Genomic DNA, 25,181 nt, shown 5'->3' with positions numbered 1-25,181 from the left:
TATGGGCTCACTCAGATGCTGGCTGAACGTTTAGGATTGTGAGTGCACTGCCATGTTAGGGTCCTAACTGTGCTGTAGGCTCACATCTTTGTGAAGGCAGGATAGTGATTAACTCTGTCACTCCTGTTCTGGGAACACTTGCTGGCCATGTGGCCTTCTCAGATCTCCTCTATAAGCCTCTGAGTCTCAGGATGGTGAAGGGAGCATCTCGTATATGCCGGCTTTGGTTTGTGATCTCCGTTCTCTGTGGTGAGCGAGCTGTGTAACCACAGAGGCCAGATGGTTATCTTCTTTCGTCCCAGTTGCCTAGCACTGAAGAGAGTGGTTCCAGATTGCAGAACAAGCAGTTCTATGCTCCGTTTGTCAGCCAGCTACCTGGCTTTATCTCTTTAAGACTGAATAGTTGTAAATGGCCTAATTTGCATAATGGCTTTTCTTGTTCCTAACCAGCTGCTCTGGAACTCATCCTGAAGCCTCTTGGCTTGGTGTTAGCTGGAGCCCTGTGAGTTCTCTATCCACTCCCTGTAAACCAGGATGGTTGGATGCGTGGTGTGAGACTCTTAAGCATGGTGCAGATCGAATTGATAATGGTAAACATCAGGTGACATCAAACGATAAGCCGATGGTTCAGTGGGTGCAGGTGCTTGGTATGCAAGCCTGCTGCTCTGCCTTCTTCCCTGGAACCCACGTAAAAAGCCAGATGCATAATCCAGCACTCCTATGGGAGGTAGAGACGAAGAACTGCCTGAAGCTCATGAGCTAAGTAGCCTAGGGTGCCTATGCCGCAGCAAAAAGAAGAGAAGGCAAGGTAAAGAGAGAGCTGACTTTCATAAATATTTGTGGCACATGTTCCCCTGCTCGCAGGAACATACACACGTGCACATGTATACACCCAAATACGTTATATATAGTGTCTGTATATAAATATGCATATGTATTATATATATGTATATATATGTATACACATATATATGTATATATATATATATATATATTTTTTTTTTTTTAAAGACTAGTAAGAAACTCTTATCTCCCTCTGTTTTGTGTCTACTTGTTTGGTTTCTGTTTGGTAAAACCCAGGCTTTCGTGTGTGTGTGTGTGTGTGTGTGTGTGTGTGTGTGTGTGTGTGTGTGCCCTGGATAAGTGTTCTACCCCTGAGCTTTACATCCTGTCACTGTGCACAGATGGCTGTGATGATAGAAGGGGCAGGTCTGAGACATGACCTGGATGTCACTGAGTTCCCCTCTGTTTTCAGCCTGGGTAGGGTAGGGGCATTTCCAGATGTTACTGTGTCTACCTAACCATGGTCCAATCTATTGAGTTCTCTGAAACTCAGATATCTGAGGGACTAGGGCCACTGAAGAGTTGGGTCCTGGTGGCCAGTCATCGTTTGTATCTCCATTTTCCTTAATTTTAAGATACTATCAGTTATGAAGTAGACTGTTCAGCGAGGTGTCACGGAATATACCTACAATCTGGCTATTCTAGAGGCTGACAGGAGGATTGCTGGAACCTGTGCTCAGGCCTAGCACACTCAATACAAATAATTCACCATTGATTTTATCCTTGCTTTCTGTAAGGGAAAGGAACAGTGCTTCATTAGTTGCACATAATAGTTTTTAGATTTTCTGATTTTGGAAATACTGAAATGAAGAAAAATTATCTTAGAATTGAGGAACCTGAACCTTAGTAGTAGTCAAGAGTAAGGTATTAGAAAAACTCTGAGGCATGGTGATACATGCATGTAATCCCAGCATTTTCAAGATTGCAATCCTATTCGAGTAATTAAGATCAAAAGTTCAAGACCACCTTGAGCAATTTGGTCAGACCCTGCCTCAAGTCAAGAGAAATAAAATACAGGGTAGGGATACGGCTTAGTTAGTGGTGTGCCTGTTATGAATAAGGCCAACAATGACAGAGCAGACACAGGCAACAATGATAGACGCATAGTACATATGAGGACCATTTGTTACAGGGTCTAATGGTGGCTGTGCTGGGAGGACACTGGAGCCTTGAACTTCATAAAAATGCACAAAAACCAGAAACCTTTTGTTGGTACCTGCCCACTTCTATGTAATATAAAAAGAAACCATGAAAAACAGCCTACAGAGAGCCCTGGTTTGCTGCCCCCTCCTTACTATGTGCTTTTCGTCCTCCCTATGGAGCTACAGAGCTGGGGTACATTTCTGGCTAGTGAAGTAAATTCTGTGTGTGTGTGTGTATGTGTGTGTGTGTGTGTTTTCTTCAGGGAACTTAAATCCTTCCATATGTTATAATAACCTGGTGTACTCTTTTAGCTCTGTACAGATTAGAAGCTGACAGCAGAAGTCTCTTCATTGAGTTTGCCTGGATCAGCATCATGTATGACCTCCATTCATGGGAAGCTGACATGCAGAATAGCATGTGCCAGTCAGTGCACATAAATTCCAACTTAGTGAAGGGAATGCTGTGTAGAAGAATGTGTTCTGCCTCAGCTCCCTAAGTGTGTTCCACAAGAGCCCAGTATGCTAGGAGCTGCACGGGTAGAAGGAACACTGCCACCAAAAGCAAAGGGAAAATCCAATTTTACTTATTTGATGTGATTTTAATCGGAACATTAAGACATGGTTTAAATGACTTGAGGGTTCGCTAAAGAGGTCATCTCAATAAAGTGAAGATAAGGTGGTTACTGTTTGGTGTCAGGCACTCTCAGTATCCGTGTTAACTCAGCAAGACTGAGGAAAATAGGGGCTGGAGAGATGGCTCAATGGTTAAGATCACTGACTGTTCTTCCAGAGGTCCTGAGTTCAAATCCCAGCAACCACATGATGGCTCACAACCATCTGTAATGAGATCTGATGCCTCTTCTAGTGTGTCTGAAGACAGCTACAGTGTATAATAAATAAATCTTGAAAAAAAAAAAAGAGGAAAAAAAGACTGAGGAAAATAGCACCAGAATGACTGAAGAGCTCAACACTCTGTGTCGAGGTGGCTAGGCTATCAGCTGGTCAGTTCCAAGATTCTGAGTGTTTACTTACACGTCACTGTAAACCAGCAGAGCTGTACTGTTAAATGTGCACTCTGGGGAGCTAAGTCTAAAACTGGGCGTGGAGTTGCATGCCTGGAATCCCAGCTACTCTGAAAGTATGGTAGTTTGAATAGGTGTGGCCCCCATAGGTATGCGAATGCTTAGCCCACAGGATATGGCACTATTAGGAGGTATGGCCTTATTGAAGGAAGTGTGTCCCTGTGGGGATAGGCTTTGAGGTCTTCTATGCTTAAGCTCTGCCCGGTGTGGAATTAGAGTCTGTACTGGATGGTTTTGTGTGTCAACTTGACACAAGCTGGAATTATCACAGGGAAAGGAGTCTCAGTTGAGGAAATGCCTCCATGGAACATGAAAGTGTAAGCTGAATAAACCTTTTCCTCCCCAACTTGCTTTTCGGTTATGATGTTTGTGCAGGAATAGAAACCCTGACTAAGACAGAGTCTCTTCCTGGTGTCTCTTCACAGCAATAAAACCCTAACTAAGACACCAAGGCTGAATTGTGAGTTTGAAGCCTGCCTTGGTAATGTAACGAGACTCCATACGGAGGCGAAGAGAAGGACCGCGAGGAGGTGGGCAGATGGGGAGAGCGAGGCTGCACAAGCATCCTGTACGCTTGTTAGGTTCTGCACTGTTACTTAGCGGCTTCTCAGTGGCTGTGTGCAGCAGGCAGTCGCAGAAAGTTCAGAGTCTCTCTACTGCAACCCCAAGAAAGCCAGCTACCACTGCCTTAAGTTTTCAGTTAGATTCTTTTGTAAGTAGAGGTATGAAACTTGCTAAAGCTACCCACCCCCCAAAAAGACACCATAATTGGAAATGCTGCTTAGTGCTCTGTACCTTTTCATAAATATGAGAATTGATGTCTATAAAGATGGAATTCTTCAGGATGGATATACCATATCTAAAAAAAGGTGTCCTATAGTTGGACACTTGGTTTGATTTTTTTAAAACTATATTGAGCAAGTCTACGTTAACATTTTTTTTTTTTTTACCAAATCTGGAACTTCCTTAAAGGTAGACAAGTGTGTTAATAATCACTGTGTATTAATTACTATGCAGTACGGTGTTTGTTTCATATGTAACAATAATCACACTACTAAGTGTGTGTTTCATATAAATACAAATATTATGGTTATAGAACCCTTATTAGGAATTCTTCAAACTGGAATCACACGAGTTAGTCTCTGGATTTCTTTCTAAAAGCAGTAAATGAAGTAGTGGGGGTATCATGGTTTGATTATGCTTTGCATAGTGCGTGGCTCCATTTGGAAGTGTGGCCTTGTTGGAGTAGTTGTGTCACCACTGTGTGTGTGGGCTTTAAGACCCTTGCCCTAGCTGCCTGGAAGTCAGTATTCTGCTAGCAGCCTTCAGATGAAGATGTAGAACTCTCAGCTCCTACTGCACCATGCCTGCCTGAATGCTGCCATGTTCCCACCTTGATGATGATAGACTGAACCTCTGAAACTGTAAGCCAGCCCCAATTAAATGTTGTCCTTATAAGAGTTGCCTTGGTCATGTCTCTTCACAGCAGTAAAACTCTAATGAATTCAGAAGTTGGTACCAGAAGTGGGGTATTGCTATGATGGGCCTGACTATGCTTTTGTCTAGAAGAATGTGGATTGGGGGACTTTGGATTTGGAAAGCAGTGGAATGCTTTAAGTGGAGTTTAATGGGCTATTTTTTTTTTTTTTTTTTGGAGCTGGGGACCAGACAGGGCCTTGCACTTGCTAGGCAAGTGCTCTACCACTGAGCTAAATCCCCAACCCCTTAATGGGCTATCTTAATAAGAGTATGAAAGACTTTGTTCCTAAGATTGGTTTGAACTGTGCAAACCTGGCTCAAGAAGGTTCAGTAGAGAAGAATTTTAGTATGGCTAGAGACTTTTTGTGTTATTTTGGTGAAGATTGTGGCGCTTTTTGCCCTTGTCTGAAGAGTCTACCTGAGTTTAAGGTAAAGAGATTTATATTAATTACATCGACAAAGGAATTCTTTTCAAAAAAGCCCAGTAGAGTTTGTTCTCTGGTTAAGTCTCACGAAGAACATTTTGAACAAGTGTAGCAAGCCTAAAAAGGAAAAACATAAAATATATGGTTCAAGTATTAAAGGGATGTAGGATGATGTCGCAGGTGAGGCAGGCACAAGATAGAAGGAGGCCTGTCATTGGACGAGAAGGAAGGATGGGCGGGAGAGAAGTTTGAAGGAAGAGGAGGAGACCGGAACAGAAAGGTAGAGACTGGAGAGAGGGAGAGAGAGAAGCCGTGGCAGGACGATGGAGGCTGACGTAAAGATTCTGCTCTGTGTATTTACAGGTTGTTATTAATGTTCCTAAGGGATGGTTGGTACCGGGCTTTGTATGTTTAAGTGGGCAATTATATCTTATCAATTGAGTCAAAGTTATTGTGTTGTGTGTTCTTTTATGTGACAGTTTGAGTTAGGAAAGTGTGCAGGAGACAATGGGCCGCCACGGAGTTGGGATGTGATTCCGCCAAGATATCTAGCAGATTTCTTGGGGCACTGTGGTGTGGACCTAGTGGGGTAAAATACAACTATACTTTTTTTATTTTTATATTTTTACAACAACAAAGGGGCACCAGGAAGTGAACTGGAGCTGAATCCTATGTTCTAGGAGATGACAGATTAAGGGATTTGGGGGTAAGATCCCATACAGCTAAGTTTAGATCCAGGCATTGTGGTACACACCTTTAATTCTAGCGTTATAGAAGACAGAACCATGCAGATCTCGTGAGTTCAGAGGTTTAGTCTGTCAAGATGGGAACATGGCAGCATCCAGGCAGGTATGGTACAGGAGTTGCTGATAGTTCTACATCTTCATCTGAATGCTGCTAGCAGCATTCTGACTTCCAGGCAGCTAGGATGAGGGCCTTAAGTCCACTCCCATAGTGACACACCTAGTCCAACAAGGCCACACCTCCAAATAGTGCCACCCCCTGGGCAAAGCATATTCAAACCATGACAGGGGGAAACCGTTTTAAAAAACAGTACTGTCTTTTTTTCCTCCACCATCATGCACTCTATGCCTGATTCGGCTTCTTGCCATGTTGTCTAACAAGACTTTCAGAATCAAGTGATTCCTGGCCAAGAAACAAAAGCAAAATTGTTCTGTTCCTCAGTGGATTCCGATGAAAAGTGGTAACAAAATCAGATATAACTCTAAGAGAAGCCACTGGAGGAGAACGGAGCTGGGTTCATAAGCATTCACACAATGGCAAGATTGAGCAAGGTTTATACTGAACTGAGATCATGGATCAGTCCTACCAGATGGATTTCAACAATTTTAACCTGGAGACTTGCTTGCATCTAAATTAGGGTGTTTGTTCAGTAATAACATTTAGAACCTTTCAAAAAAAAAAACTACTACACATGACTTTGCTAAGAAGGGTGGGTACTCTCCCATTTTGCAGGATGGTCTTTGTACTTAAAACTGTCCCCCAGAGAAGTTGTGATCAACATATTGATTATTGAAGTTGCCTGGCAGTCAGTTTCTGTCCAAATTTTCTCACAAAATTGAATGTTTAGATAGCCATAGAATAAATCCTGCTTCCTCTTAACTGTGGTGAGTTTGCTACAAGTTAAGTGATTATTTAAATAGGGTGAGAAATCAAACTATTTGTCCCGTGTCAGGGAGGGTACAAACACTTTAACATATTTTTCTGTAAACAGTGTTTTGTTTTGTTTTTAAATGTTAATTTCTGTCCAATGTTAATTCTCTTTTAGTTTGCTAAACTTCTGCCTGATAGAGAGGGCTTTTTGTTGTTTTAAATTCTACTGTGCAGCCAGCGCTGAAAACTACTATGAGTGTCCCAAAGGAGGTGTGTGGATCGGGAGTTTTGATTAGAGCCTAAACCTGGAACAATCAAGGGATTGTCTGCACAGAAGCAAATTTCTGAACAAACGGCAAAGACCTTAAAGGGGTTCCCACTTGTCTGCGTATACACCGTTAAGGATTCTTTTGGAGCTTGCTGGGCACCAGGCAACCCAGAGTAGCGGACCTTCAAGGCACTAGAGCTCGCTCCGCCCCTAGCCACGCCCAGCCACGTTCTAGCCACGCTCCTCTCATTTCTAGTCCCGCCCACCCCTGCTGTAGCCCTGGCCAACTTTGCCTTAGGCACTCGCTCGCCGCGTCCACATAGCTCCGCCTCATATCAAGCCCCGCCCAAGTACGCAGCCCTGCGTTCTCCCCGCCCCACCTGCGCGCCGCCGCTTTGCCACTCACTTCCTCTCGCGAGGACAACATAGCGTCGGCGCCGGAAGCTTCCTCTGAGCGCGGAGGGCGGAGTGAGAGGGCGGGGAAGGCCGCTGGCTAGGAGTAGGCCGAGTTTGAGAGTCTGGCAGGTACCGCTGCTGTCAGGGCTTTGCGCCAAAGCTTTGTGGCCCGGTGCTCCGACGGCCTTCACGAGAGCGTCGTTGCAGGGCCGCACCCATGCTGCGCTTTCCGACCTGTTTCCCATCCTTTCGGGTGGTGGGAGAGAAGCAACTGCCGCAAGAGATTATTTTCTTGGCCTGGTCACCTAAGCGAGACCTCATTGCTTTGGCCAACACTACAGGCGAGGTAAGTGAGCTGGTGACAGTTTGCCTATGCTGGGACTCTCGAGCCTCAGTTTCCCCTTTCGCAGACATGTTGAATCACATATCTATCCTGTCCCTACATCTCAGCGTGGCTGTTCACTTGAAGAGAAAGTGTAAAGGACCGTGCCTGCCAAACATGGTGTATATTCCATTTCCTGTATGGCCAGAAGAACAAATTCCCTCAAAGTTCTGCACACACAGGTCTCCATGAATTGATTTGGCCAGGGATGCAACATCAGACCCCGCCCAATTGGCTTTCAGATGAATAGAGAATGAAGATGAACTGTCAAGTCCAACTAGAAATGTGTGTGTGTGCGCGCGCAGTTGCTACGGAGGATGTTTGGTTTTGAATTTTTATATTTTTATATTTTTGTTACATCTAGCTATTTAAAAGATCTTTAAGTTGAGAGGCTGTGCTTCACAGAATTGCAGACAGAATGTGTAAGAACATCGTCAGTTAGCATTTCTAACATTAGAAACGTGAACACGCAGTATCAAGTATAACCAGAACATACCCAACTTTTTGTGGGGGAAAATTATTACCTGGCAGCCATCTTGAAAGGAACCCTTCAGCTGTGCCATTTAACATCTCACCTATGTAAAACTAGGTGGTAAGGAAGTCCTAGCATCCAGAGCAGCTTCGTGTGCCAAATTGCATTATCGTGTTGTGTGTCATGGCTCTGTCTCTAAGATGGCTGGTGACAAAGCTAAGAGCAGTCATGGTTGTTATTTTACTATGTCACAGCTACCTTTTGATACTGTTTCTGTTACTTCTTTTGTTTGTGGTCTGGGACAGCCTTCTTAATCTTTTCAAAAAAATAAGCTTAAAAGATATGAAAGGGGCTGGAGACATGCTCAGCCATCCAGAGCACTTGCTGTTCTTAGTGATGACCTGGGCTTGGTTCATAGCACCCACATGGGTACTCACAACTGTCAGTAGCTCCAGTTCCAGGGAGAACCGATGCCCTCTTCTGGCCTCCTTGGGCACTGGCTGCACAAATGTGACACAAATATATACATGTACGCACGTGTACTTTAAAAAAAAATGAAGGCCGGACAGATGGCTCAGTGGTTAAGAGCACTGACTGCTCTCCCAGAGGTCCTGAGTTCAAATTCCAGCAACCACATGGTGGCTCACACCCATCTATAATGAGATCTGATGCCCTCTTCTGGTGTGTCTGAAGACAGCTACAGTGTACTTAAAAAATGAAAATATGTAGAGTGCAGGTCTGAGTTGTGCCTTCTGAGTTCATCCATTTCTTTGAAAATGTCTTACATTCATTTGGACACAGTTGCTCTGTGGACAGCTAAATACTCAAAAGTGGTAATTAAAAGTTTGTGTTCTGTGGGTCTAGGTTCATTTTTCTTCTGCAGATGAGTTTCTGCTATTACATCTTTTCGTCTTAGGTTTTACTGCATCGCCTTGCAAGTTTTCATCGCGTCTGGAGTTTTCCACCAAATGAAAGTACTGGAAAAGAAGTGACCTGCTTGGCCTGGAGACCAGATGGCAAACGTATGATAATGCTACAAACGCATATCTTTTATTTTCAAAAAGGATATTCTAAAAAGAATACATTTTTCTTGGCACATTTTAGAATTATGGTTTTGTTTCTGTTATATAGGTCTTACCACACAACCCCGACTGGCCTAGGACTTGCTATGTAAACCAGGCTGCACTAGAACTTACAGAGACTCACCTGCCTCCGTCTCCCCCGTGCTAGGCTTAAGAACATGTGCTACCTACCATACCTGGCCCTATATTAGAATTGTAAATACTAGTTTGAGACTTTTTCTTTTTAGAATGTTTAAAATATTTTTCGTGAAAGTCTGTTGTTGGCAAGGATAACTCTTTATCGAGCCCTGGCTTTGTGGCAGATAGGATCGCAGTCTGACACAGTTATAGACCACTTGGCTTTGGTTCTCTCTGCTCTCTTGTCCTACATCATTGACCCAAGTACCGTTCACCACTCATGAGTCAGTTCAGTGCCATCACAGCCCTTTTCTCCCCTAAATTCAGTTGGCACTAAATGTGAGGTTCATAAATTTTCTCTATGTAAGGCAGTTTACCACTCCTGAGAAACCACCCACTGGGACTCCATTTCCAACAGGTCTTTTCCTGCTGTTGTGGTTCAGATCATTCATCTTGCATGGGTGTGTGTGGGGGTTGCATGCGTGTGTCCGAGTGGGTGTGGGTGGGTATGTGATTTGTTTAGTTTTTTAAATTGATAGTTTTTTGAGCAGTTATTCCAAGTGTTAGAATAGTAAAATGCTATGGGCTACAGCTTGTGGTCTGTAAGTCACATAGGGCTCTGGATAACAATGAATGTGGCCCGTGGCCCATAGCCCAACACAATGTTTTTTTTTAATATTTATTTATTTATTTATTTTGTGTATGTGAGTATACTGTCTCTGTCTTCAGACACACCAGAAGAGGGCATATGATCCCATTACAGATGGTTGTGAGCCACCAAGTGGTTGCTGGGGATTGAACTCAGGACCATCTCTCTAGTCCCCCAACACAAAATTTTTAACATGCTCAAAACATGGGCTTTTTGTTTCTTTATTTGTTGAGGGTTTCTTTTTTCATTTCAATTTTTTGTTTTTTGGTAATATGATTATGTAGTTGCATAGTTCTCTGATGTGAACTTCATAGTTAACAGCATTGTGTCACTGCAGCACAGGGTAGAACACGCATAGAGATACTTTAAGGTACAGACTACCTTTGTAAAACGAGAATGTCCTCCTGCTTAGTTTTTTTTAAAAAAGGTAAATATAAGTACTAAAAACTTGTTTGAAAGCGTATAACCTAGAAATAACTGTGTTTTGGTGATCAGCTTTGACAGTAATCCCTGATAAAATGTGTGTAGAGATCTATTTGTGCACTTTGATCTGAATTCATTTGATACATGCTATTCCCATAGGTTTTGTTCAGGCCATTATAAACAGATTTGCCACGATGAACACTAACCATTGTGTCTCCATATTGTAATGTACACCTGTTGGTCGTGATGCTTATTACATTGCAGCTCTCAGCTTTGAAAGCAGTGGGTAACCATTCTGAGCATGCGGGATTGACTCCTCAGATTAATTCCTAAACATAGAATTTCCAGGAATGCTTTAAGCATAGCCATTCTCCTTTTTCTTAGAAGATGAATAGAGCATATAAAATCATTCATCACTGTGGGCCAGTGGGATGGCTCTGTGCAGATTACAGTGTTGGCTGCCAGACCTCAAAACCTCGGTGATCTCCAGCATCCACATGGTGACAGAGGAGCAATGATTCCCGCAAACTCTCCTCTGTCCTTCACACATGTCCCCAGCACACATTTGCACCTATGAGCACTCAAAAATAAGAAAATAAATATAATAGAGGAATTTGCTAGGCGTCCCACCCCCAGCCCCACCTCCGGTAAACTCGGTGCCTCCTGCTCTTTTATTTTATTGATCTGTAGCTTTGAAATGAGAGGTTTTGTTGTTGTTTTGTATTTTGAGATAGAGTTGTACTTTGTAGCCCAGGTTGGCCTTGGACTCATGATAGTCCTCCTTCCTCCTACCCCAGGATGCTAGGATTACAGGTCTGAGCCACCACACCTGACTCAGGAAAAAAATTTTTGTGTAACATTTTGAGGACTTTATTATTCGCCTAAAAATATAGGATCTCCCAGAGAAATCATTAAAACCAAACATGTGTTAAAATGTGTCTCATATAAACAGAATGTTTCATGTTTTTGTTAGAAAGCAATTGTTTCAAGTATTTTAAGTTTTTTGAGAATGGTGGCTGGAACCCTGTCTGGTGGTGTGCAGGCCTGTCTTTGGAGTGGTGAAACAGAAGGGTTACTGACTGAGTCTGAGGGATAGCTTATTGGTAGAATGTGTGCAAGACTGTGGATTCAGTTTTCAGAAAACAAACAAAACCGTAAAAGAAGAAAAGTAAAGCAGGCTGGTCTAGCCCCTCTCCACAGGCAAAGTTGTTTGTAGGGGAGTGAGGTGAAACTCACTGATCAGCTTCGAAGCTCTGAAGTGGAATCTGTGGGAAAGGTAGTAGACAGGTCATTTTTTCCCATTCATTCGTCCATTCACTTTACATCCCAGTATCAGCCCCCCTCCTCCCATTTCTCCTTCCCTTTCTCCTCTGAGAAGGGGGAGGCCCCCTCCCCTCCCACAACACATCAAGTCCTTCAGGACTAGGCCTCTCCCACTGAGGCCAGACAAGGTGGCTCATTTAGGGGAATGGGATCCACAGGTAGACAGGTCATGTTTGAACACTTGACAATAAGCTTAAATAATGGGTCTAACTATATGCAAAGATCTCTTTAGTTTTTAAAATATTACTTACAGAAATAGACAACACCCATAAAAGTCTCACCAACTTGGCTGCTTAAACAGGAACGGAACAAAGAAAACAACAATAGACAGGTTAATATGGACAGGAAAAGTCCAGGAGGCCTCAACCCCTCACACAGGAGAGATACCTTCCTGATGGGAGGGCACACAATTGATCGTCCAATACCAAGTGGTCACCCCTGAAAGTGTCCATGCAAGTAACATTATGCAGATTGAGCAGGTTGTATTTATGTATTTAGGGATATGTATGTATTTATATAACAACTATTAATAGAAAAAGAGGCCATGAATTTGGAAGAGAGCAGGGAGAACTGTATGGGAGGATTTGGAGAGGAAAGAGAATGGGAAATGATGAACTTATAACCTCAAAGAAAAAAAAAAAAGAAAGAAAGAAAGCTTCAAGGCAAAAGCAGTTGTTTTAATCACATTTATTCATGATGTGTGGGGTGCCTGTGCCATAGCACATGTGTTATGCCAGAGAACAGCCTATAGAAGTGGGCTTCATTCTTTCACCATGTGGGTCCCGGAACCTAACTCAGGTTGTCAGGCCTGGCGACAAACTTTTTTCAGTTTTGAGCCACAGGCCCTCAAAGAAGAATTTTATGATAGTTAGAATGTATTTGGAATAGAAAACTGGATAATAAGTAACATGCCCAGATAATTTCCAAAGTGTTATGCTAATTTATTCTGATTATTTTCTTACTTTGTAGTTTTGGCCTTTGCTCTTGCGGATACCAAAAAAATTATTTTGTGTGATGTAGAAAAGCCTGAAAGCTTACACTCTTTCTCTGTGGAGGCTCCGGTGTCTTGTATGCATTGGATGGAAGTGACGGTGGAAAGCAGGTAGAGTACCCCAGGGTGTGGGTGTGTGGGGACGGGGATGCCATTGGGGTGGTGGGGGTGATGACAATGGGTGGATTCGGGATGACTGCAGACGTTTTCAGGCTCGTTTCTCATGTTATTTCTCAGACATGTCCTTGCCGTGTGGGTAGGCCACTCTCAAACTTGAGATCTTCCTGCCTCTCAGCCTCCCAAGGGTTGTGGGGATTGTAGACATAGGCTATAGATACTTCTAGCTAAATTTTCATTGTTTAGAATGGAAATGAGTTCTGGTGCTGTGAGCGTGCATACATTGCATTTTTAGTTTAAATTATAAGTGTGAGATGGTTGTTTATTTTATTTTATTTTTTTTCCTTTTCTTTTTTTTTCGGAGCTGGGGACCGAACCCAGGGCCTTGGCTTGCTAGGCAAGCGCTCTACCACTGAGCTAAATCCCCAACCCCCCCCCCCCTTTTTTTTTTTTTTTTTTTCGGAGCTGGGGACCGAACCCAGGGCCTTCGATTGCTAGGTAAAAGCGCTCTACCACTGTTATTTTATTTTATTTGTGTGTGTGCTGTCTGTTTTGTGAGGAGCTTCAGCCTATGCTAATGGATATTCTTAGGGCGTGAACATTGTTCAGCAGAGCAGACAGCCAGTCAGTTCCTTCCATTTGCTTGGCTGCTGTCTTTTCCTTGTTCTTTGGAACAATTTTTCCTTAGTTCGTGTAAGCAAGGAATGCTTGGGTTATAGTGAGGAAAGTCCACGCACCAGTGACACTGGCTCACGTTGGAGAGAAAGGGTTTTGAAAATGTTTCTTTTTTTCTCCATAGTGTTTTCTTCCTGATTTTCACTAAATTACTATCAAATGAAGTTATAAGTAATGAATTTTAATGGACAGCTTTCTAAAGTGGGACCTGAAAAAACAGATGACAGGGATTTAGCCTGAGGTTTGAAGTTCATTATAGAGAACCAAAGTGATTAGCACATCTTCAAGTAAGCAAGGATTGCAAGTAGTTATGATTTTCTAGAAGGCGAGGGAAAGAAAACATGTCTTGTGATTTGTGTCCTAGCCCAGGTACCCTCCCCTTAACCAGTACATTTCTAAAGGCTTAGGAATGGACGTTCCAGGGAGGTTCTGGGATCTCTCAGGGCAGCACTGTGTGAAAAACATGATTTCTAGGTTGCTACTTTTTCTCTTTCTCAGCCATTTATTTCCAACTGTATTTGGGAGTGGAATTGAGAAAGAAAAGGCAATAAAGATATTTCTAATCCGCACATGGTAGGTAGCACACCTATAATCCCAGCTGTCAAGACTATTTTAGGACGCTGGGGAAGTGGCTCAGCAGTGAGAGCTCTTGTGCTCTCACAGGGGTCTGAGCGTCCACAGGATGCTCACAACCGTCCATAACTAATTCCAGGGACCTGACGCCCTCTTCTGATCTCCTCAGGCTCTATGCACACGTGTTTTTACATAGATTCATGCAGGCAGAACATGCATACACACAAATAAACCCCCCAAAATTAAAAATTACAGCGTATTTCAGGATTAATGGTATAGTTTCATATACTCCCCAGGCTGCCACATCCCCAAGTCTGCATGAGTCATAGAACCAGTCATTAATTGGTAAAATAATCTCAGTTGTTTTAAATTACTCCTTGTACTTTGTTTTCTGTGGTTTCTTAGATTAGAATTCAGAAATTATAAGTTCTCAATCTACCTGAATTCATATATTTCATATGCTGACAAAAACATTTATCAATATTCCTCGACTGTAAAGTGAGTAGGCCGGTTTGTCATTTTGTTTTGAAACAAAACAAGAAAACCAAAACATGCATACAAGTAAATTGGGTGTCCCAGCCCTTTCTGTTCTTGTATGGGGTTGTTAACAGTGTTTGTTTTACAAAGGTAACATATTTTTTTACATGTATTTACGTGGTAAAGTTATACAACTAAGGATCTTTTTTAATTGCACTTTTAATGGAAAGAGACATAGAGTTTTTGCTGTTGTGTAATGCTTGGCTCCCGTTTTTTTAGTGTCTTAACATCATTTTATAACGCTGAGGATGAGTCCAATCTTCTTTTGCCTAAGCTGCCCACATTGCCAAAAAAGTATGTATCAGTTTTATTTCTTTGACATGAGCCTTGCTCTTCTGCTTCTGACGTGGTGCCAGTTTGCTCTGCGTTTCTCAAGTGTATGCCTTATCTGTTTCCTCCTAGTTACAACAGCACCTCAAAAATATTTAGGTAAGTATACCTTTCTTGTTTACGAACAAGGTGGTCTTTTATTATGTGAAAGTTAATATTGAAGAATGACCCAATTTATGTTTTTATTTTAGTGAAGAAAATTCTGATGAAATTATTAAGCTTTTGGGAGATGTCAGGTAAATCCTACAGATATCTTACTTGATTTCACGAGGTTAATATTTTGTACCTGAGGCAGTTTTCAGAACCGAGTAGTTGATCTTCATCGTGTTACCTCACTGTTGGCAGTGACATCTCTGAACAGCATACAGGTGGCAGTGTCGACTGTGTGGCCATTGATCTTTCTAAATCTTAGTAATGTTATAGTGTGTCTTAAGAGAATAGATGTGCTAGAGTTTCTACATCCAACTTAAAATTTCTAAATTAGTAGAGCCTCTTTAATGTAAGTTTTTTATCACCTACGTGACAGAACTGACGGCACTATGTGTTAGCTGGCAAAAGGATCATTTTGTTACTGATTGTGCATAAATACAGTTGATGCCATATAATTCATTGTAAACAGAATTTTTTTAGGCTCTTGAAAGTCTGTTATTCTTTTGGGAAAAAAAAAATGTAACAGGCCTTAGTAGTAGTGGACTTGCTGCGGTCACATCTGTGTGGAGTGCAGCCGTAAGTGTAGATTACAGTCCTGCCTTGGTTAAGAATGTAGCCCACTCTGCTGTTGGTCAGGCCTCAGTTTGTTGCATTGTTCTCAATTAGGCTGAACATCCTTGTCCTTGGAGGAAGTTCTGGATTTATTGAGCTTTATGCTTATGGGATGTTCAAAATTGCTCGAGTAACAGGGGTAAGTTCTTCAAATTTTTCTGTTTCTATTAGAAAATATCAGCTGATTACTTACAGAGCAAGTGAGAGCAAGTTGAGTTTGTGTTGTTGGTGGTTTTTCACGAGTTCATGTTGAGATGTTCAGAGGTTAATTTTAGTGACACAGAATTTAGTCTTACTGTGTTCAGCAGATAGGAGCTATTGGTGGAATTAGTCAAGGTTTTTCCTTTCACAGAATGATTGGCATGGGCCATTTGATTAAGGTTTACTGGTTTTTAAGCCTGCAGTGGGCAAGAGTTGAAGTGGGTGATTGGCATGTGAAAGAAGTCACAAAAGCAGCCCTAAGCTCAAGTCTTCCAGTGCTGTAACTCTTGAAGGGAGAGAGTATCTCAGATTCTATGGAATATGTTGGTTCGTCAGTATTTGGTGTGGGTCCCTTCATGGGAAGAGGATAGACATTAGGGTATTGGTGTGTTCTTGGACCACTCCTTAGGTAAGTCAGGAACCAGGCTTGTGCATTTCTACTTTTTAAAGTTCTGTGTTATAAGATGCATTAGTAGATTATTAGTAGACTCAGCCCATCAGTAATAGCAAATATATTTGGCATGGTGATAACTGTTTTGCAGATTGCTGGTACTTGTATTGCTCTGTGTTTATCAAGTGATTTGAAGTCATTATCAGTGGTCACAGAGGTCTCCAGTGGTGGTGAATCAGAAGTTTCCTATTTTCAGGTGAGTATTATAAGTATTCCAGTGTCAGGCACATGAATTATAGAGCTTTTCCCTAGTGCTAGGAATTGAACTCCAGGCAGAGCATGCTCTTTGCTCTGGAGCTGTCCCCCACCCATGATGGGTTTTAATTACTCATGTCACTGAAGTATGATAAGTAAGACATGAGGGTCTCCTTGGGATTTCCAAATCTTGTATATTGAGTGTTATTATAGTGAGTGCTATTTCTTGTACACTACAATTTAGTTTTCAGAGTTAAGACTGTTCTGATAGTCTGTTATGACCTTACTAATTGGATATTTGACCAGCTTAGCTTTATACTGAGGTTTTTGGTTTTTTGTTTTGTTTTATTTTAGGACTTTGCCTCTCTTAGTAATGAAAGCTTATATTTATTGGTCACTTAATGTAATAAGTGCTTCAAACACAGCACTTTGATGGATAGGTAGTACTGTGTCCTAATTTGTACATAAGACTTTGGGCACAAGAGGAACTGTAGAGCTCACTCAGTGTCATCACAGAATTGGAAAGTCATGCTAGGCTTTCTGGGTCTGGTCTGTGTTCTCAGCCCATTGCAACATGGATCAAAGGATCACTCAGAATTTTTTCTTTTTTTTTTTTTCCGGAGCTGGGGGACCGAACCCAGGGCCTTGCATTTGCTAGGCAAGCGCTCTACCACTGAACTAAATCCCCAACCCACTCAGAATTTTTAAAGTGTGGCTAGTGTTATAGGCTAGGCTACTGCCTGGGCTTTTATATTTATCATAGCTTTGCTTTGTTAGGAAATCTTTCCAGGTGTCTTCACTTCCGTATGTCTGAATTGGCAGGAGGAGGACCAGAAGAATGTGTGGTGTGGTATTTGCACAGTCTATTCAGAATATCAAAGAGCCTGGGATAGTGGCTGTTGGCATTTGCTCTTTTTTTGTGAGACTGAGAAACTGTTGATTAACAACTTTGCATCTGAGTTCTAGTAAAGTGACTTTTTTTCTGAGAAGTTTGATAAATTTGTCTTTTTGTTGTAGTTTTGAGTTAGGTCTCATGAAATGTAGACTTGCCTCCAACTCATTGCACATAGCTAAAGATGCCCTTGCATTCCTCCTCCTCCTGCCTGCACCTTTCGAATTCTGTGATTACGGATCTGTACCAAGCCCAGACACAGTGGATAATGACTGTCTCATTGAAGTAGGACTCATACTACTGATAGTCAGGTGTTAATCCATAACCTTTAGTTCTTTTTACTTGCATGAAGTTTTTCCATTGATCTGAGTTCATTTTTAAATGTTGTCATAATGGAGCTGTGGGTTACTGCATCTGTAGCTACAAGGAAGGGAGGGATGACTCACAGTTGTGCCCCAGTTGGAAATCCTGAGGCAGTCATCTACTAGTTTCCAAACTCAAGGGGCAGAGCTCTGAGTTTTTCTGGCATGCATTTAGATAAAGACTCTTTAAGCTAAGGGCTTCTCTTTGAGCTGGATATAAATAATTTGTCTTCAAAAGAAGCAAATGCTCCTGGGAATCATTTTATTTATTGTCTTATTTTGTAGCTTGAAACCAATCTGCTGTATTCCTTCTTAGCTGAAGTAACTCGGATGGCCAGAAAGTTTACTCACATTTCAGCTCTCTTACAGGTATGCGTCCTAGCCTGCCTTATGCTATCCTTCACTGGGAGCTTCTGACTTCTGACTTTATGGAAAGCTTTTCTTTCCATGAAGAAAAACCATCAAAGGTTCATGTCATAAAGATATATACATATATACATACATACATATATATATATGCGCTATAAACTAATCTTGTAATATTTATTAAAGTGAAAGAAAAATTTAATTGAGAATCTCCAGTCCAGCCCTGTGTACTGCCTCCAAAAAAGAAAAAAAGAAAAGGGAAAAAATTCTGTAAATCTCCTAAACTATTCATAATGAGAATGTAACTTAAAAATTCTTTGTAGAAAAGTTATTGTGCAAAAAGTATCTTTGTGGGATGGAGAGATGACTCAGTGGTTAAGAGAACTGACTACTCTTCTAGAGATCTGAGTTCAAGTCCTAGCAACTACATGGTGGCTGACAACCATCTATATTGGGATCCGATATACTCTTGTGGTGTGTCTGGAGATAGTGACCTTGCACTCACATAACATAAAATGAATAAGTAAATCTTTAAAGAAAAACAAAGAATCTTTATATAACTCAGCTTTTTTCATAATAAATCCATTCTAAGTTAGTTCGTGGTTCTGTACTGGAACAGTTTGGGCTAGGCTGATGTAGAAAGAAGGTTCTATTGATCTGTGCCTGAAGTAACTCACCTTAAAGAAACTCGTCATGCAAACACATATGTGTTCCAAGGCTGGAATGGCTGTCTCTGCCCCACATCCTTCATCCTCTTGCCCGCCCGCCCGTCCGCCCGCCCGCCCGCCCGCCCATCCATCTTGTTCACATGGTGATAGCTGCAGGATTCTCAACAGTGAGTCTAAAGGTGCGAAGACTTTGAGACCTGGAGCTCAGTTTTGCTCTTTCTGCTGCTCTGTTAGAACAAGACACGGGCCAGGCTAGACTGTTTTTCCTGATTGAACACCCTCAAAGAAGTACTGATCTTTTGTTTGCTTTACTACAGTCTTTATTTTGCTTGATGTTAAAGATTTCTAGAGGTTTGTTTTTTCTTAGGGGTCCTGTCTGACAGTCAAGTACCTAAACAAAGCAGCAAGCATTGTGACAGTATTCGTCAAATATTAAAAAAGCACTTATTTTCCCAGTACTTGTTTTTCCAGATACAAACTTGGGAATGTGTTATTGTGAATTTGTATGAATCACTGGATAATTTAGTTTCTTAATTAAGTGATCACCAAAGCTTAGTCGTGTTTTTCCTTTTTCCTATAGCTTTATTGAGTTAGAAGGTAGTTGAAAGTAGACTCTGCAAAGAAGAAGGCAGTAGCATGTTGTTTTGGTGGTTTTTACTATACTTTCTCTTTGTTACTAGTACATAAATTTGTCGCTGACATGTATGTGTGAAGCGTGGGAAGAAATCCTGATGCAGATGGACTCCCGTCTCACTAAGTTTGTACAGGTAATGCACTAGTAACAACTTCCTGCGGAGATGTTGAGCGCATTCTGTCTGCATTTACTTTATGAGATGTGCGAGGGTCAGAACTGGGCATAGCAGCTCCCTCTGGAATCCCAACACTGGAAAAGATGAGACAGAGAGTTTGCCACGAGTTCAAGGTTGATGTAGGCTACAGAGTGAGACCCTGTCTCAAAGAAAAGGTGGCAGGCTGGAGAGATGCCTCAGTAGTTAAGAGTATTTGCTGCCTTTGTGGAGGGCCCAAGTTTGAATTGGTTGGCTCGCATCCATCTGTAATTCCAGCTTTAGACAGATCTGCTACCTATATACCTATATTTATGTATGTGTGCATGCACGCACACGTACAGACACTTTAAAATCTTAAAAGAAGAAAATTAGTTTGATTTGCAAAATGTGAAAAGAATTGCATTAGTCAGTTTTCTCTTGCAGTAACAGAACTGTGACTTGTAAAATGTCAAGAAGAATTTTTTTAACTCTTAGTTTTAGATTCTGACATTTCAGGGTTATATAGCATCATTTGTTTTCCATGTATTGAGGAAGATACTTCCCAGGTGGCATCTTGGCGACAGCCTGTTTAATAGGGGTCACACTACAGGAGGCCAGGCAGTGTGGTCGGGTAGGCTCTTTCTAATAAGCACTAACCAGTGTCCCCAGAGTATCAACTTCATTTCTTCCCACTGACCTGCCACCTTCCATCCTCAGCTACTTCTTAAAGGGTTTACCATGCCAGTGTCATCTCACCCAGGATAAGCCTTCAGCAGAGAGACCCTGGGGACAAACCACATGCAAACCGTGACAGACTCTTTGGTACAGCTGGGTGGAGCTGTGCTAAAATTATGGCCCTATAATTTTGAATAAATATGTTTATATTTATTGTAATATAATATAAATATAATAAATGTATAACTTATGACTAATATATTTATGAATATAAAATATTTTTTGTTTTGATTTGTTTTGTTTTGTTTGGTCTAGGAAAAAACTACAACCACATCGGTACAGGATGAGTTCATGCACTTACTGTTGTGGGGGAAAGCCAGGTGAGTGCACGTAGGTGATCTCAATTGGACTTTCCTTCCTATCTTCTCTTGACAGTAATTATTTCCTTTGTAAAGATAAAGTATAAAATTCTGGTAGAAGACCTCTACCCCCAAAAAAGTATGTGACTTTTTGGGATTTTTCTCTGAATTTTTCATGTAAATGTGATCAGTGTGTGTGTGTGTGTGTGTGTGTGTGTGTGTGTGTTTGTATTGGATATATAAAAGTTCCAGAACTTTTATGTAGCCAAGAGAGTCTTTTTCTTCTGACACCTTGGGTAAATAACTACCCAGGGAACTAGTTCCCTTCTTCGTGGTTAGAAGTGTATAGTTCATTTATTTCTGGATTTTACTGGGACAATTCTCTTTTGGATAAAACACGGTCCTCATTTTGACTGATACTATTTCTTCATGTTTATTTTGTTCCAAAATCCTGTTTGTACTTTGAAATTTAGGATTTAAATGGCATGTTCAGAGTTTGAGTGGAGAGATTACTAAAATACTTTCTTTTTTGTTGTAGTGCTGAACTTCAGACTCTCCTGATGAACCAGTTAACAGTGAAGGTGCTGTTAAAGTCTCTATGTTTAAATGGCTGTGAACATATTTTTAATAGTTTTCTTTTTTGGGAATGACATATAGTATCATAGTTACATGCTAAATGTATTTTCTTCTCTTAATTAGGGCTTAAAAAAGCTTGGCCAGTCTATAGAGTCATCATATTCCAGTATACAAAAATTGGTTATAAGTCACTTACAGAGGTATGGAAGTGATGTAGAATTTTTTGATACTGCATTCATACATACATGGCATTGGTCATATTTCTGCTTCCTTCTCTCCACTGTTTGACATTGTCTTTTCAAGCCTTTTCTAGCTATTTGCATTGGCATTTTAGGGAACTTGGCATACCCAAGATTGAATCAGTAGTGACCATTTTGTGTGTGTGTGAAAATGGTTTTCTAACTCTTTTAACCAGGCTGGACTTTTTAAGCATTTGGGCTTGTTTCCTATTTGACTATAAAATAAGCCACATAGCTGCTAGTATGTTACATATTTTTTCATTTAATATTTTGGCAGTTTGTTCTTGTCATCTTCGTTTCACACCAAAGTTAGTTATGTGACTGGCCAGTGTTCCTCAGTGTTAGGCCAAGGCTTGCTCCTGGGTTTTCCAGGTCTCCTGCTGCTTCTGTGCACAGCGGCTTGGGAAAAGCAGTTTGTAAGTGGCTGCTGATTGTTCGCTTTGTATTTTAACAACTCTTATGCTGGGTTTTTAGAAATACCCACAGTCCCTTGAGCTCCCTGAATACCTTCTGTTTTGTGTCTGTTTACTTTACCTTCCCCACTGAGTGTAATGTTACTTAAAAACATGCAGTATGTTTGCTTTGTTCTTAAAAGCAAAACCTTTTCAAGGCCTTGAGCACATCTGCTTCTGCTTTACCCATGCTAAGTACCCTTTGGTTTTCCAAGCTTGACACTGTATCTCCCACTCAGGGAATTTTTTTTCTCCCACCACATTTTTAAAAATAAATATCTTTCTTCTGATTTGTTCATTTATTAATAATGATGCTGGGAATGGAATCTAGGGTCTTGGGCATGTTGGTAAACAAACTCTACTATTGAGTTACATCCCCAACTCTACCCAAGGACTTATATAACCTTCCTTTCTTTTTGGAACACTCTCACCTTCTTTCTCTTTACTTGAGTTCTTCAGCTCTTTGCTCATTCAGAGAAGCCTTTAGGTCTTCCATTTCATCTGTGCATTTCCCTCAAGGCCCTTAGGGTAGTTAGGAAGAGGTACTATATGACTGGTTATGACTAACTCTCTTATTACATTAAATGCTTCAGGGACCTTACCATTATGGACACCTTTCCACTGTGTCCTCAGCATCTGGTGTCTGACATGAAGTCACAGCTTAAGAATATTTGTGAGGATAGTTAGTGTCGTATGTCTTTATTCCCAGCACTCAGGATGTAGAAGCAGCTGGATTTCTATGAGCGGAGGCCAGGCTGGTTTGCATAGTTCTAGGCTGGTCAGGGCTACATAGTAAGAGCCTGTCCTATAAACAGAACTGTCTGTTGTTGAACAAATGTCCCTGTGGTAAAGTGCCAGGATTAGGACTCGAGGTGCAGCTCGGTGGGAGGAGAGCTTGACCAGCACTGTGCGTGGTCTGATCATGATAGAGAATCTAATCTGGTAGTCTTGTGTTTTCATCTCAGTTGTCATGATGGATGAATAAATGATTCTTCTCGTTCTTAGAAATAGTTTTTGTAAATAATTCTTTTCTGTGGAAAGACTTAAGGTTTGTTTGGTTTTATTTCTGAAATCAGCAAGTGATGGTTGGCTCCCACCTTGGTGATAGTAATGGTTCTTATCTCTGCTCCTCTGCTAGTGGCTCGGAGTCTTTGCTCTATCATTTGAGTGAACTTAAAGGGATGGCTTCATGGAAACAGAAATATGAACCTCTAGGACTGGATGCTTCAAGCATTGAAGGTATTGATTGACTTTCTCCATAGACTGCACTAGACACAGTTCACTTCCTCAACAAGTCACACTTTTTTGTCTGTTTTTTCTTTAGATGCTATTACTGCTGTGGGTTCTTTCATCCTTAAAGCAAATGAACTTCTCCAGTAAGTAATGTGCTAACCAAGAATGTGATATGAGAATATTTACTTTTTTTTTTTTTTTTTTTTTTTTTTTGGTTTTTTTTTGAGCTGGGATCGAACAGGGCCTTGCGCTTCCCTAGGCAAGCGCTCTACCACTGAGCTAAATCCCCAACCCGAATATTTACTTTTTACTTAAATAAAAACCGACCAAGTTGACCTGATTCCCTTAAGAAATTTTTTATCAGAATATGTCAGTAGCACAGAGATCATTTAACAAAAAACTTTATTTTCTGCTCTCTCCATCTTTATCCTTATTCTTACTCCTTGTCTCTTTCTATTTACTTCCTTTAGTTTATTCTCCTAAAGGCTTATTTCTAGTACCTACCAGTTTTATTTTATTTTTTTGTTTGTCTTGATTTTCCTGAACACTGTTGGCCTTGTCTTATTGCATTGTGTTGTATCGTGTAAGGAACTCCCTGAATTCCCTGAACTTTCAGCCTTTTAAATGCTGCAATCACATCCCCCGCTCAGACGCTCTTGTATTCTTGCACTGTCCATCGTCTCTAGCACACCCTTCCCTGGCTTCTCTTTCTGAAGGTCGTGCACCTTCCTAGCATTCCCCTGCCCCTCAGCTCGTCCCTTCACCCTGCACCTGTGCTTCTGTGCTTCGTGCTTTTGCTTCCCTGTCCAGCTGTTTGCAAAAACACTGTCTATCTTGCTTTCCTGCATTAGACCAGGGCTTTCAGGATAGCATATCCTAAAGTAAGTTACTCAGAAAGATGTAGAAGGTAATCTTCCCCAACTCTTTCTTAACCTCGTATAAAATTGATGTGTTTTGTGGGACTTAGGATCTGAAGAAATAATTTCTCCTATAACTTTCTTTTAAAAAAAAAAGATTTATTTATTTATTTCATATATGTGGGTACACTGCCCCTGTATTTAGGCACACCAGAAGAGGGGATTGGATCCCCATTACAGATGGTTGTGAGCCACCATGTGGTTGCTGGGAATCGAACTCAGGACCTCTGGAAAAGCAGTCAGTGCTTTTCTGAGCCACCTCTCCAGCCCTCTCCTATAACTTTCAAAGCATTGCTCCATTACATTTAGGAGTTTTTTATTGCTGGTAGACAGTTACTTGCTTTCTGATAGCTTTGAAGTCTATTTTTTTAATTTCATTTCTGTCAAATATTAGTTTTACTCCTTGACATTTTGAAGTTTTATAGTAGCAATTCTAGGTGTGGGTCTTTCTATTCGTGATCTGATATTAAAGAGCTATCAAAATTTTAATATTAGAACTTGACAGACACCCTAAAATTGGGTGGTGGTACCAAATGCTTTCAATCCTAGAACTTAACAGGCAAAAGCAGGCAGATTTCTGAGTTTAAGGCCAGCCTGATCTACAGATCAAATTCTAGGACAGCCAGGGCTACACAAAGAAAACCTGTCTCAAAAACCCAAAAAACAAACAACAGAAAACCCCAGCTTTAATCCTGTTAACTTATTCTAGTGATTTCTCTTTTTCCCTTATTAACTGAAGTTTTCTTCTAGAAATCTATTTGGACAGATAGTGTACTTGATGGATTTTTCTTTTTTTTTTCCTCAATGTTTCCTAAAGTTTTTCCTTATAACTTTGCAGTTTCTTTTTTGAAAAACTTTCTTGACTTAATTGTTCAATACTGCCACACATTCAAATGTCAGATAGAACACTTTTGTATGTTTTGGTTTTGTTTTCTTTTTTTTTAAAGATATGGTCTTATGATATATATCCTGGATTGGGCTTAAGCACCCTATGTACCTCAGACTGGCCTTGAACTTGTGATATTACTGCCTCTGTCTCCCAACTGCTATGATTATGGATATATCCTTTACTCTGAATTCTAAGCTGTGTTTTATAGAACTAGAAACTGAGTATATAACATTGACCAAAACTTACATAAGTCTCTG

General features: G+C 41.0%; 1 protein-coding gene and 1 pseudogene across 1 annotated transcript in view; both read left to right on the top strand.

Annotated features, from left to right (window-relative positions):
* Positions 1-6,081: 6,081 nt before the first annotated feature.
* Positions 6,082-6,294, top strand: LOC116912905 (annotated as a pseudogene).
* Positions 6,295-7,305: 1,011 nt separating this feature from the next.
* Positions 7,306-25,181, top strand: part of Anapc4 (anaphase promoting complex subunit 4) — a 31,532-nt gene continuing 13,656 nt past the window's right edge. The window contains exons 1-15 of the mRNA XM_032916078.1: positions 7,306-7,595; positions 9,020-9,125; positions 12,667-12,799; positions 14,810-14,884; positions 14,993-15,019; positions 15,112-15,156; positions 15,737-15,821; positions 16,426-16,530; positions 18,069-18,152; positions 19,498-19,584; positions 20,575-20,639; positions 21,157-21,199; positions 21,318-21,394; positions 23,024-23,124; positions 23,210-23,261. Of these exons, the coding sequence (XP_032771969.1) occupies positions 7,467-7,595; positions 9,020-9,125; positions 12,667-12,799; positions 14,810-14,884; positions 14,993-15,019; positions 15,112-15,156; positions 15,737-15,821; positions 16,426-16,530; positions 18,069-18,152; positions 19,498-19,584; positions 20,575-20,639; positions 21,157-21,199; positions 21,318-21,394; positions 23,024-23,124; positions 23,210-23,261 (1,214 nt within the window). The 5' untranslated portion in view covers positions 7,306-7,466. The remainder of the gene's footprint in view (positions 7,596-9,019; positions 9,126-12,666; positions 12,800-14,809; positions 14,885-14,992; positions 15,020-15,111; positions 15,157-15,736; positions 15,822-16,425; positions 16,531-18,068; positions 18,153-19,497; positions 19,585-20,574; positions 20,640-21,156; positions 21,200-21,317; positions 21,395-23,023; positions 23,125-23,209; positions 23,262-25,181) is intronic.

This window comes from Rattus rattus, chromosome 11 (assembly GCF_011064425.1).
Source record: "Rattus rattus isolate New Zealand chromosome 11, Rrattus_CSIRO_v1, whole genome shotgun sequence".
Classification (NCBI taxonomy): Eukaryota; Metazoa; Chordata; class Mammalia; order Rodentia; family Muridae; genus Rattus; species Rattus rattus.
The sequence above is the reverse complement of the archived record's forward strand: the minus strand, read 5'-3'. Positions and strand labels throughout refer to the sequence as shown.